General features: G+C 50.8%; 1 protein-coding gene across 12 annotated transcripts in view; it reads left to right on the forward strand.

The window, feature by feature from the left end:
• The window catches only part of TTBK1 (tau tubulin kinase 1), a 77,106-nt gene extending 63,638 nt beyond the window's left edge, over window positions 1-13,468 (forward strand). For all 12 annotated transcript variants that reach the window (XM_061475149.1, XM_061475146.1, XM_061475137.1 and 9 more), the window contains 2 exons: window positions 8,178-9,772; window positions 10,823-13,468. In XM_061475149.1, coding sequence (XP_061331133.1) covers window positions 8,178-9,772; window positions 10,823-11,252 — 2,025 coding nt within the window. In that variant the 3' untranslated portion in view covers window positions 11,253-13,468. The remainder of the gene's footprint in view (window positions 1-8,177; window positions 9,773-10,822) is intronic.
• The last annotated feature ends 242 nt before the right edge of the window (window positions 13,469-13,710 follow it).

Genomic DNA, 13,710 nt, shown 5'->3' on the forward strand with positions numbered 1-13,710 from the left:
TTCCTTGACTGCGAATCACAGGAGCTTCACTCGCTCTCTCCTGTGGAAGTGCACTGTTTGACACTGGTGCTGTGATCCTATGTAAATAAAATTAAGGCAAGGAAATATAACCCCTGCTGCTTTAGTCCTGTATTGTAAAATAGCTCAACGATAGGATGCGCTGTGAGACTGAAGATCGGAAAGCATGGAAAAATGTGTTCAGTCCTTTCCCTGTTTTCTAATGCCCTTCCCTCTCACACCTCCATCTGCCGTGATGTGTATATGTGGAACCTCAAAGTGTTGGGCAGTGGCACAAGATTGTTCTTGAAAACAGAGAGAGATTTTTCTGCTGCTCATCTGGAGGGATTGCTGATGCCCACTGCGTTTGTTCAGGGGATCTAGAATCTTTTCCTTGAGCTACACAGAATCTCTGTGCTATCCAGTCGCATAATACTGCATCAATGACCTTCGTTATTCTTACTGTAATTGTAAAGGGTTGGGTTACATGAATGATGCGTTTTATTAATGGTTGGTTGTCAGTGGAGATTTATTCGCGCCGCTCTCAGAACTCAACCTGGAGCTGAGATCGGTTTCACATTGAAGAAGAAAGGGCTCTTTTATCCCAGTCTGTTCAAAAGGGAAGCTTTCATTTTTGTTTTTCCTTTTCTGTTTTTCCCAAATGGGAAAGAACTGTTTGGAGATAGCTGCAGTGTATTTATGGAGCTCTGTTGGCAGTAACAGATGGGCTTCAAGGGGCAAGATATAAAAAAACTACATTACCTAGCAAACAAGGTCTGAAGCCTTGAAAATCATGGATGATTTGCAAATCCCTAAACTCCTGTTAGTGACTGTAGTGAATAAACTGCCCCAGGTGTTTGTCGGCTGGAGCACTTTGGGTGCTTTCTTCTTGACCTGCTTCCCCTCTAGTTGACAGAGTGAGAGGTTCTGGAGAGGTTGACCAAAGTAAGCCAGATGTGCTTCCTGAGTTCACTTTTGTCCCCAGGGTGGTGTTGGGATGCTTTTTGCTGGAGCTTCCATTTCTGATTGTATGTATGTTTCTATGTGTTCATGACCCACACGTGGCGTGTGAATAGCCATATGTGGTCATGCCTTACAAAAGCGTTCCCATGCCGGTCATGGGCCACTTTGCACACATCCAAGTGCTCAAAAGGCTGTTGCAGAGGATGGATCTCGGTCAGTATCCCCGTGGTGTCTGGTTCAGGTGGCACACTGGCCTCCTTTGCTTGTGGCAGAGCTGATTTTGGCAACCTGGCCCAGCGCGGTTTCTTAATGCAGTGTCCTGTAGCACACATACCCCTCCATTCGCCATCAGCTGGTGGCAGGTGCTGCCACTCAGGATGTAATGTACTGGTATGCAAACACCTATTTTGGGTAACGTTAAACCTTTAAATGCATAAAGGCTGATCCCTGCGGTACTAACTTCCTTTTGATTGCGTTGTTATACCGTGAGGTTTGTGTTTGGGCGGCTGGAACACGCAGACCTGCTCTTGCAGTTCCATGGGCCAGCAACAAGATTAACTTCTGGGAAATGTCTCTAAGGATTATTTGATGTATTGCAACTCCTTTGTCTTAAACCTGCTGTTGGGAGAACGGTGTCACAATGAATGTACGTTTTAAACAAGCTGCTAACCGTGTAAGCCGGGGGTCGGGAGCGATCCCCACTTTACGTTCACCTGCATGTCTCTCGGTGTTTGAACAGGGAATTGCTTTGTGGTTGGAGGTTTTCTTTTTCCGTATGCAAAGGGTTTCAAGTTGGTTACCTCACCTCGTGCACTTGCGCCATAAGGATCCCCAGGGCTTCCTCCGACACGTTGCTCTGCTTCATTCTGAGTGCAATTAATTCATCTGGCAACGTGAAACTTCCTCCGAACAAGTCTGATAAGGAGGATTTCCACGGGACTCCTCCCCCTCCAGCTTGGTCCTTCCTAAGATAAAAAAAAGCCAGATCAGGTTCTTCCTCAGCATTGCTAACTTCTGGTTATTTTTATGGCTAAGGAAGATGATTAGCTTTCAGAATTCCCTTCTTCTTCTTTCTTGCTGCTATTAAGTTGCCTTTACAATTAGGGGCTAGGACAACTTTTGGGTTATCATTTCCTTCCACTTTGCTCACCATTTCCTGAGCCTCTTACAAGTGATAAGAAAGAGGTGGGCCCCATGTCTGCTCAGACCAGGAGCTCTGCTTTGACTCTTGCTGGAGACACTGGTGGGGGCAGAGGTGGGAAGCAAAAGGGCAGGTATTCCACCTTCACGGAGCTGTTGCTTCCATCCAAGACACTAGGAAAACTGGCACAAACCTAAACATCTGAAAGCACAAATAGGGAGGAGCAGAGCATTTCTGCAGCATGGGACTGGGCTGTCCTTGGTATAAAGGAAGAGAAAGGCTGTGGAGCATTTGATGCTGGAAAGAACAACATCTCTCTTGACATTTATGGTGCTGATTCTTGGAATGCGGAGGTCCTGCAAGCAAGCATGGCAGCTCTAAGACCCCTGCTCCTTTTACCTCATCTGATGCTGGGTTGAAGAAAGAGCTGCTTCAGAAACTCAGATGCTAGGGTTTTTCCCACTCACTGTTGTCAGTCCTGCCCGATCTCCCAGTCCCAAACAAGCTTAGTCTATGTTGGCAGAGGATAATGTCACTTCCAGGATATGCTAAGGTCCTGATAATATCCAAATCAAAGCCGTTACAGGGAAGACCGGACTACGGCTCTTGCTGCCTGTGTGCCACCTGCATCTCTCAGGACTAAGGCCTCTTCCCATTCCCAATGGAACAATTACCGTCATGTTGGGAACTTGATTTCTGCTTCTCTGACTTTTCCAGCTCCCATCAAGAATCTCAGGGACCAGCATATCCTTCCTTTGCATTACCTTGTGTCACCTTGCTAGACTTCTGTTGCTGCTAAGCAGGAGAGAGTCCAAACCATATTGAACCAACTGCTATTCGAAGTAGGAGATGACTGTGGGTTTCTGTAGTACCTTCTGCTGGGAGGAGACAAAAGCTGTAGGTAACCTGCCGTGCTTCCTGGTTTGCTTGAGAACCTTCATCTGCTGGGACTTGAGTTTGCTGGAAGCAGTGGATCTCAGGGAAGTCCCCTTCGGGCAGGTCTCCGGCATTCGGAGCGCAGCAGAAGGGCTTCCTCAAGTTGCCAGAAGTCCTCATCAGTGGCCAGGGACGGGAGGTTTGGAGAAGCTGGGGAAGTTCGTCTCAGGGGGAGGGCAGCAGGGAGACGAGGGAAATGCCGGAGCTTTAAAGGCCGTACTGAGCAGGGATCCACTTGGGAGGACGTAGTTGACTAAAGGGATCCAAAGCTTGTTTTCCTTGGGTCTTTTTATTCTTCCTGTATCTAACCCCTTTAGAGCCTAAGGTCGACCCCTTTTTGTACTGCAATAACACTGTAAGATATGCTTGCACTAATTCTTCTGGCACACCGAGCATGCAAGACCAATTTAAAGCTTTTTTTCAGAAGAAAACCACTGTATTATTGTGTATATAGAAATACTGAGAGAGAATCGGAATTCTGTCTCCTGTATAAAAGCATGCATTGATTACCTGTATGTAGACCATGCTGTAAATGCTGCAGAGTACTGTAAAATCCTACACTTGAAACCACAAGGAACAGGCAATGTCATCAAAAACAAACAAAACAGAAGCTGTGCAATGGATTTTGTGCCTTTTTTAAATCCATGTATGTTAATCCAGACAATCGGAAAAGAAAGGAAAGCAAACAAAAAGCTTGTATACTACCAAAACCTTATTAAAGAATCAAAGGCAGCACCCTGGTGATGGCTGGGTTGTTTGTTTGCTTGCTGGCTTCGTTTTTCTCTTCCCGTTGTTTTCCAGCTCTGGGAGGCATTCCCTGCTCGTCCTTAGGAATGTGGGAGCACCGGGCAGGGAGATGAAGGAGCTCTGGTAGTACAGTGAGGGTTTCATTATCATTTACTGATGTGATGGCTGAAAACTTGCTGTTAAGACTGATCTGGGAATAGAAGCAAAGGTCTGGACTCCTGGAGATGTGTTCCATGTACTTTGGGAAGGCCACGCTGGGAGTGCAATATACATCAGTTTAGGCTAGTACCAGTTTGACTGACCGGAACCCAGTCACAGTGCAGCAGCATGTTACGATTAAATCCAAGTTACGTGAGTTTTTACAGCTCTGCCTTGGTGGTTGCCAGCATCCAAACTGGCTGAGTGTGAGCTGGTCCAATCCAACACCTCCAGACCCAACACAAACAGCTCACCATGTGTCTCTTGCTTTCCTGCACTGCACATCTTCCCCTGGCAGGCAGCACAGGGTGGATGGATGGCTGCCTCCCATCGGACATTCAACAAGGTGTCCAGGAACATCTGGTAAACGTCCAGCCCTTCCACCCCCAAAACCCCAGGGAGGGAATGCAAAATTGTGGCTGTCCTGAAAGTCATGTCCTGCCTGAGCCGCTCAGGGATGCGACCGTGCTCACCTGTCATCAGCACTCTGCTTTGAGAGCAGTCCCTGCTGCAGAGCAGCACGCGGCTCAACCCCAATTGCTGTTGGTCTGCCTGGGATCAGGTTGGAAGAGGAAATGCCCCATCCCTGGCAGTGTTCAAGGCCAGGTTGGACACAGGGGCTTGGAGCAACCTGGTCTAGTGGAAGGGGGTAACTGGGTGAGCTTTAAGGTCCCTTCCAAGCCAAACCAGTCTGGGATTCTATGAAATATGGTGATGGACCCTGTCTGGTTTGGTGCGAGGTGCACAATTAGTAATTCAGTGATTTTCTGCAAGTGGCTGAGAGGGAAACTGCAGACAGTAGGTGCATGCAAAGGCTCTGGTACTTGTGGAGAGGCTGGTGCAAACTTTCCCCCTTGCAGAAGATGCACAAGACCCCAGCTCCTCAAAGGCAGAGAGCAGTTTGTGCAGGCAGGTGAGCAAGGATTTGGCTGTGGTCTCTGACTTTCCAGGTTGTACAGTGTACGAGCCCCTTTTTTCCTCCTGGAAACCGTATGGAGGCTCAGGATTCTTCTCTAGCCCTGAAGATACTCAAAACTCAGCCGGACAGGGCCCAGAGCAGCCAGCTTTAAGTTGGTCTTGCTTTGAGGGGTGGTTGGAGCAGAGACCTCTAGAAATTCCTTGCACTTTTGATATTCTACAGTTTTAAGCTACAGCCTAAGCCTTTCCACTCCTGAACTCCTGTTCCTTCCATTGGTACAGCAGAGCACCAAAGTTCTCCAGCCTTTGGGGAATAGTCCTAAAGCAGCTGGGTGTGCTGTGGTACAAAAGGTACATGATGGCAGTCAAGACAGGACACAAACATCTCTAGTGAGGGCTTCCAACAGGATGCCTGCCTGCAGCTAGCTGCTGATCACAGTAACAGTGGCCACTTTGATGCCCTAGGACAGTGTTGCTTGTTAACAACTTCAGGTGATGATAGGAACGAAAGGTAAGAATTTATGTGTTAAAATAATATTTGACCCAGGAGACATTTCAACTGTGTCCTTTTTTTTTTTTTCATTGGGTTTGGAGGTAACTTCTGTGCTCCACATTTTTGGCATATTTATGCTCTTTGGATTTTCTCCACGGTGCATTTACAGTGGCAAAACAACGGCTTTAAGGAATGGTGTCTGGCAGCTCTGGGGTACTGCACGCAACAGGTTAAGCAGTCCAAGTCTCACAAAGGTAGGTGGAAGCCAAGCAATCACTGTTGTGCTTAGGGTGCAGTGTCCACGAAGGGAAATGGAAAAGACATGTGAGAAATGAAATGACAGGCAGAAAGGCAGTCCATTTGCTAAAGAACACAAAGAATTTGTACAGCCAGAGGTGGAAGTACATGAGGTTAGGAAGATATTGCAGGCTAACTGTAAGGGTGGTGAGGCACTGGAATGGGTTGCCCAGGGAAGTTGTGAATGCTCCATCCCTGGCAGTGTTCAAGGCCAGGTTGGACAGAGCCTTGGGTGACCTGGTTTAGTGTGAGGTGTCCCTGCCCATGGCAGGGGGATTGGAACTGGATGATTTTAAGGTCCTTTCCAACCCTAACTATTCTATGATCCTATGACTCAATGACAGCAAAGGGGGACCAGAGCAGCAGGAGAACCATTATTTCTATTACACAATGTCATGCTGTCCTGCTCGCTGTCATCCAGCTTAGTGCAGTCTTATCCCAGAAAAACTTGTGATGTCCTGCAAGGGAAAGAGTGGTTGCTGGAGACAGGGCTGCTGGTGGGACAGACTGCAGGGCATGGAAACCATATCTCTGGCCTATCTAGGATGTACATTGCAGGACTGGATTCAATTCTCCTTGACCAGAAAGCAGATGAGATGGCACAGGCTCCTAAGATCTGAGAGGAGATTTGAAGGTTTACACAGGCAAAGAGGAACCAGTGATCCTCCAACCGTACCATCAACCACAGCATCTAGAAGACAGGGTGAAGTAGTTAGGGACGGGGTATTCTTTCCAGGGGGAGGCTCAGGTGTTGGTGAGGGCTTCTTTATCAGGTCCTGGTCCCACTGGGGGAGCACACCTGTGTGATCAGGACTCAAGGGGTAACACTGTGTGTGTATTTTTTGGGAAAACCAAATCCAGCCAGCAGGCAGAATCCAATCGTGGGCTGCTGCATGGGCTTATTTCCAAGAAATGCCTGAGGGAGGAAGCCAGATGTGCAATTTCCTTTCCAAAGGGTGGTAAGTATCTTAGCAGTCTGAGTTCCACATCTGGCATCCTGATACAAAAGGTGGAGTGGGTCAGTGAGAGCCCAGATCCGGCTAATACAGGGCCAATTTCAGGGCTGGGCTTCAGCTTTAATTGAAGAGAAGCAGCTTTGGACTCCAGAGGCATTGCCAAAGTCAGCCTGTGTTTAAATCTATAAGATACAAAAAGAAATACTAAATAGATGACACCTTATCCCCATACCTAACAACCTGATGGTGCCCACCCATCTATTTGAAATGTCTCTCTTTATACATGAGCATACAGTGCTTACACTTTCTTAGGCATACTAATAGGGCAGTTGCTCTGCACAGGATAACGTGGAGATCCTCAGCACAATTTGAAGTCCTGTCATTGGACTGAAAAGCTGTTGAGGGCTTTTTTTACACCCCCCAGAGATAAACAGACACGTTCCCATCACCAGAGGGACGTGCTAGCTGTTGGCTGCTCTGTACCCCATGCAGTTAAATGAGTGCTTGTTTAGCCATGTAGCCTAAATGCCCCCTGACACTGTCAAATGCTGCTTGAAAATGCAGATGTTTGGTGCCCCAAATGGCTTTTTTTAAACCCATTTTGCAGAGCGGTGCTGCTGTGGTTTTTCATTTACAACCACTTGTTTATTAGGCCAAACTTCAATGGCCATTTCCTACTTGTTCTGCCTGGTTTGCTTGGTTGGCGAAGTGTGCGCACGTGTGTGTGAGCTGCTGCTTTTCTGCTCCTGTTATCTGTCATCAGTTCACAGCCCGTTCCTGGTGCCTTACAGGCAGCCTCTCCACACCAGCCTGTTGCTCGAGGAGCACTGCCTCCACCAGCTGTCCTCTCCTCCCGTTGCTCTGCATGCTTGGACACCCCAGGGTCTCATAATGGTACTTTGTGCGTCAGCCTCCATGGCTTGCTGAGCAGCTGAGTGAAAGCAGGAGCCTGTAGGAAGCAGGATTAGGAGTTGCTGGAGCGAAGGAGCACAGCAGGGAACATGGGAGCTCTGCAAAGATTCCACAGTGGTGGATGGTAACTGGAAAGTGATCAGGAAATCAGAGAGGCCCCTTGAGCAAACTGTGGCCTGGGCATAAAAGATGGTTGCTGAATGGTTGCAGTAAGGAACGAGTGAAGATGTGAATATATACATGGAACTAGATGACTTTTAAGGTCCTTTCCAACCCAAATATGCTGAATACTGAAATCAATATATAATTACTGAAGAAGATTGGGAAGTGTGAAGAAATCCTGAGGAACTGCTTATACACGGCTCTTTTAGGTCCAGGTTAAAGGCTGCAGCTTAGCAAAGAAGGCACCTGTTTTTGCCTTCGGTGGTAACTGCCTGTGAGTCTCTCTGAGGTTTGTACAAATGGAATGATCAAGCGATCACTGCTCAGGCTTGTATTCTGGAAGCTCGATGGACTTGGTGCTTTCCACTGATGCTTCCCACTGCTGTTGATCCTGATGTCGTCTGTGTCGATGTCATGTCTGAATACTGACCCTTTTGTCACGTCTCTCTTCTTGCAGGCCCTTATGCTGAAGTCCTTTGAAATGAATGGTCTGCCCAAGGCGGTGCCTTTAAGTTTGCCTTACCAAGACTTCAGAAGGGATGTGTGCAACTACTGGGAAAAGCCTAAGGTGTCCCAGCGGATAAAGAGAGTTGATTTCTCAAATATTGTCCTGACTGCTCCTTGCAAGCCTCTGGAACCTTACCTGGAAATTAATGGAAAAGAGGAGGAAGAGGAAGATGAGGAGGAAGAGGACGAGGAGGAGGAAGATGAAGAGGAGGAGGTGGAAGAGGAAGGGGATGAGATTGACATGCACAGCGGTTCCAGCAGTGACCTGAGTCAGAAAAGCACGGAGCGCAGCCAGGAGTGTGCCCCGTCCACGCTCCTGGCTGATGACCAGAAGGGATCCAGGGGTCGAGCATCCACTGCTGATGGGGACCTGGAGCTGGAGGAAGGCTCAAAGACCCTTGTGCTGTTTTCACCAGGTGATCTGAAGAAATCGCCGGTGACCACAGACTTGCCTCCAGAAGTTGATCTGGGCACTCTTGCTGCACTGACACCTCAGAGCGAGCGGCCACAGCCTATGGGGAGCCAGCTGGATGTATCTGAGCCAGGGACCCTGTCCTCAGTCCTTAAATCGGAACCAAAGCCTCCCGTGGCAGTGGCTACAGCTTCCTCCCCCTTTACCAAAGTAGAGCGCACGTTTGTTCACATCGCCGAGAAGACCCACCTAAACGTCATGTCCTCCGGCGGCCAGCTCATGAGGCATGAGGAGTACTGCCCTCCGGGCCAGTTTGAGGGGGTCATCATCGAGGAAGAGCTGGAGGACAACCTGGTGCTGGTAGAGAACGGGAGCATACATTCGGGGCTGGAAGGGGCAGAGACGGAGAGCTGCGCGCTCTCCGCTAACCCCATTGAAACCACCTCGGAGACAGTGGGGGAGCAGTTGGCCCTTCCCTGTGTAGCAAAGCCTCCCGAGGACAAGCCGGAGCTCTCTGACAAAGCGGTGCTCCCGGTGGATGTGGAAGAGCCTGGCAAGGCGGGTACAAGGGAGCCTGACCTGGAGAAGTCAGCACCGGTGGCAGAGCCCCTTAAGCGAGCTGAGAGCATCCTTGACACCCCGCAGCAGGGCCCCCGGAGACCTCTGGGCTCCCGGTACAGGAGCCGGATACCTATCTTGTTCTCGGAGGAGGACACTGGCTCAGACCTCTCAACTTCACTCTCAGCCAAAGAGAGGCTTTATAAGAGAGCAAAGCAACCGGACCTGGCTCGCCTGGTGATGGAGAAGAGGCAGAGCCGCCTCCTCCGCCTGGCCTCGGGGGCCTCCTCCTCAGCATCCTCCAGCGAGGAGCAGCGCCGAGCCTCAGAAACGCTCTCGGCCACTGGCTCCGAGGAGGACACCCATGACTCGGATGACTCCATCCCAAGGAAGGCAGGGAAGGAGAGGGCGGCCCTCCTGGGGAAAGAAGAGAGACCCACAAGCACAAAGAGCAGGATTCCTCGGCCCATCACCCCGGTGAAAGCGCTGCTGGAGGCAGCCAAGGCTGAGAGCTCCATGGCTGCCGCAACAGCGGCACTGTGCAGCTCCACGCAGGATGCGGCTGTTGCCCACAGGTAAGACCAAAACAGTGAGCAATGTGAAATGTTGGACTGGTTAAGGAGGTGCAGCCAGCGCTCTGCTCATCTCTTGCTGCTTTAGCCTTCCCTTGGCTTGAGCACATGGTCCATCCCTGCTTCCTGCAGTCATTTCAGCTCATGGTGTGTGAAATTCCCACCCCTCTGTCTTCTCCAGCTCAGTTTGGCCGAAGGGCTGAGCTCCTTTTCACTTGCCCTGGCTTTGAGGCCACCTCCTCTTCCTCACGCTCTTCCGTGTGGTCTGATCCTGCTGACAGCAGGCCCCTCCAGCACTGAGCAGGTTTGCAGCATGTTGGGTACGGCCGTGTCTCTGCAGGGAGACCTGGCCTGGCTGCTGTGATTAGAGCTACAAGGGCTGTGGGGTGGGCACTTGTGATTGCCTCAGATGATGGCCAACATGTGAAGAGCTGGGTAGGAGGTGCACAAGAGTGGGCTCTGCACAGCATGGGCCACCACCACATGCTCTGAATTCCCTACATCCCTATGCCTTGAGTTTCTTTGGAGGTACCTGCCTCTCTATCAGACAAACACAGAGCTGTAACTGGAGGCAGACCTGAATTCACCCGTGTTTGGCTTTCCTGCCTGGCCTTGGGGCTGGTGGTCCAGCCCAGGAGCACAGCTGCTGCCATGGCTCTGCCTCCGCTCTTTCAGATACATGAGGTGAAAGGAAGGAATCCCTGTGGGCTGGTTTGAGCCAGCTCATTCCCAGATTGTAGCTCCAGCCTCAGAAGAGGCTGCTGCACGCATGCTGCATGTTAAGAAGAGTCCCACATACACGCTATCAGCCAGACCATGCCCGTGCATCACCCCAGAGGGTGCCGCAGGATCAGGGCAAACACTACTTAACAGCATCAGGAGTCAGAGGGGGGTGTTCAAACCAGCGCCCATCTTCCTCACAGCACAGCTCCTGTCATCCTGGTGCCAGAGACTCCTTGTAATGGCCCAGCAAGGTTCACGTCAGATGTGCCAGGAGCCTCAGAGCCCCTTGCAGAACCACCCCTTCATCCTGCCTCTTCTCTTCCCCTGCAGGCTTCAGGCACAGAGACCCACTGGGAGCATCCCCACCGAGTGCCGAGCAGCGCAGATACAAAGCCGGCTCCCTCCTTCGCCGAGCTCCACGTCCCTTCCCGCGCGGAGCAGCTCGCGGAGGTCCAGCTGTGCATCCCCTCGGAGCCCCGTCCTTCCTTCCAGGAACCCCAGCGCTTCCCCCAGAAGCCAGCTGCCCCCTCGGAGGGAAAGCCCTTCTCCCTGCCGGCAGCATAAGCCAGGGACTGCAGCTCCTCAGCGAGTTCCTCCTTCCCCCCGACCCCAGCCCCCAGCTCAGGCCCTGGGGCCGACAGGAGATTCCCTGCCCTCTCCTGGCGTGGCCAAAAAACGACAGAGAGGAAAAACCCAGACTCAGAGTCCAGCAACCAAAGGAAAGCAGGTGTCCCTGGAAAGCAAGGCAGCTGCCAGATAATGATCTTCTGCCAGCCCAACAGACTGGGTAACTTCTGCATATAGTCTACACTTGAGATGCTGCAGCACAGCCTTCCACGCTGGACCCACGAGTGTATAGCAGTAGCTGTTCTTCAAAGCTTCACTCACTCTCACCCCACACCGTCGCGATCAGCTCCCACAGGCCTGAGAGCCTCCGAGCCACGGAGCCTTCTCCAAGGGAGACCCCAGCCCGCAGCTCACGCTTGCTAACGCACAGCACCAAGCAGTGACCCAGGCAGCCTGCCCAGTGCCTGTCCCTCCGCCCCCCCGGCAGCCCCTCTCCCTGTTAGCAATACCAGTTGCCAATGCCAGTGGCTGTAGAAAGAGGAGCAGAGGTGTGGAGAGCAAGGCCTGTTGGAGAGGAAGCTCCCATCCTGCAGGCAGCTCCCTCCTCTCTCCTTGCTGGGAAAACACCAGCCTTGGCCACCACTATCTACCTTGAGCGTTGGCTCACCTCCTGCCACCTGTGTTAGCAAGGGATGGTCACCAGCTTAGCCAGGAGGGATGGATGCATCCTCGTGTGCAGAGATCTTCCAGAGGGGGCTCTTCTCTCCTTTGCCAGAGATGCCTCTGCAGGGGGAATGGAATATAGGCAGGTCTTGCTGGATGCTCCTACCCGCTCCGGTGTGTCCCGCAGAGGAAGCTGTGTGGCACTGCTGCTCAGTGGCACTGCTGCTGTTCCAGCAGATGCCAGTGTGCTGGGTGTTTAAATGGAAGTAGGGATGTATTGGCAGCTTGCTGGGAAATCAAGAGCCCTTGCTAATTGATGTAAAGGGAGCACCCTGCAGCCACTTCTGTCTCAAGTACCAGACTGTGATCTGTGGAGACCACATCTCCCAACATGGGTGGTTCTTGTCAACCTGGATGTGGTTGGTGCCGCAGACCCACAGCCCACCAAACACAGCTCCAGCCTGAAGATGTAAAGAGTCACTGGATGCCTTTAGCTTGGGTGCCCCTTGCACCTGAATTCCTTGTGCTTTCTTGTCACGCTCTCGGTGTTTGTGAATTTTGGCACCATGGTTGAGAGTTCCCTTACGTGGCAGGGTGGGAAATGATTGTCTTGTCCTATACTCAAGAGCTGCTGCTTTGTGAGGAGAGGTTTGTCAGCACATGGGTACCTTGCACCTTTCTGCCTGAGAGTACAGAGGGTTCAGTTGCAGAGGTTCGTGTCTTTCTCGTGCTCAGCTCTTCCACACGTGTGAGAACTGACAACGTGAAGGTAAAAGCAGGGGCTGTGCTCCTCAAGTAGCAGTATCAGAGCAGAAGCTTAGCCCTCAGCTAGAACTAAATCAACCAACTTTTTAGCCCCAGACTAATCAGGAAGGCTTGAAAGTGAAGCCAGGAGGACTGATGCATGATGAGATCTTAAAGCAATCACAGAATTTCACACACCTCACAGGGGGAAATGCTCCAGACCCAAATACTTGGGGCTTCACACCGTTGTCATGCCTAAATAGGCTCTGCATGAGGCAGAACGAAAACACAGCTGCTCCATGCACCCATTCCCACATCTGCAACTAGCTGCAAGCATTCACTGTTTGCAGGCAAAAAGCTTGATAGAGGAACCTGGACAGTTATAGTCTTGGTTCATTTGAACACGAATGCAACAGTCACACTGATGGCCATTGACCATCAGTCAAATCCTGAAGTCATTCACATCTACAGGAAAGGAAAGGAGCAAGAGAGCTGTGACAGGGTGGCTGGGAGAACAAGGTACTCCTTGGACAGCTGAATAGGGAAATGTCTAGGAATGGGTGACAGGAATTACCTCTACATGACCATCTCAGTGTTGCCAATGCCAAGAATGTATTTCATCTGGCTCAGTGCTGACTGTTTCTACTGATGTTGTTCAGGTAAGAAGCACAGCTTCTGCTCTACAAACATGCCCTCACTTTTGCAGAGAAGCATGGGGAGCATTTAGTCACACAGCAGAAGCAGGGCAAGGAGAGGACAGAGGGTGACCACTTCTTCTGGTGGCACTTCATATGGATTTGACTTGGGAGGGGGTGTTGAACTGCCACCTGAATGTGCCCTGTGTGTTTAGAAACTAGAAACAGAATGAATGCAAAGACAGATTCTTCCCAGAGATATAAACTGTACTGGCACTTGCATTAGTTTGTTGGGGGACTGTTCAGTTTGGAGTGCTCAGAGGGTAAGACTTGGAGGTGAAGCCTTTACCAGGAGCTCCACCCAGGTTTAGATAGAACCATAGAATAGTTAGGGTTGGAAAGGACCTTAAGATCATCAAGTTCCAAAACCCCTGCCATGGGCAGGGACACCTCACACTAAACCATCTCACCCAAGGCTTCATCCAACCTGGCCTTGAGCACCACCAGGGATGGAGCATTCACAACCTCCCTGGGCAGCCCATTCCGGTGCCTCACCACCCTTACAGTAAAGAACTTCCTCCTTATATCCAATCTAAACTTCCCCTGTTT

This window comes from Pezoporus flaviventris, unplaced genomic scaffold (genome assembly GCF_033815535.1).
Source record: "Pezoporus flaviventris isolate CSIRO_AGI_PZ_B2104156 unplaced genomic scaffold, CSIRO_AGI_Pfla_v1 ptg000083l, whole genome shotgun sequence".
NCBI lineage: Eukaryota > Metazoa > Chordata > Aves > Psittaciformes > Psittacidae > Pezoporus > Pezoporus flaviventris.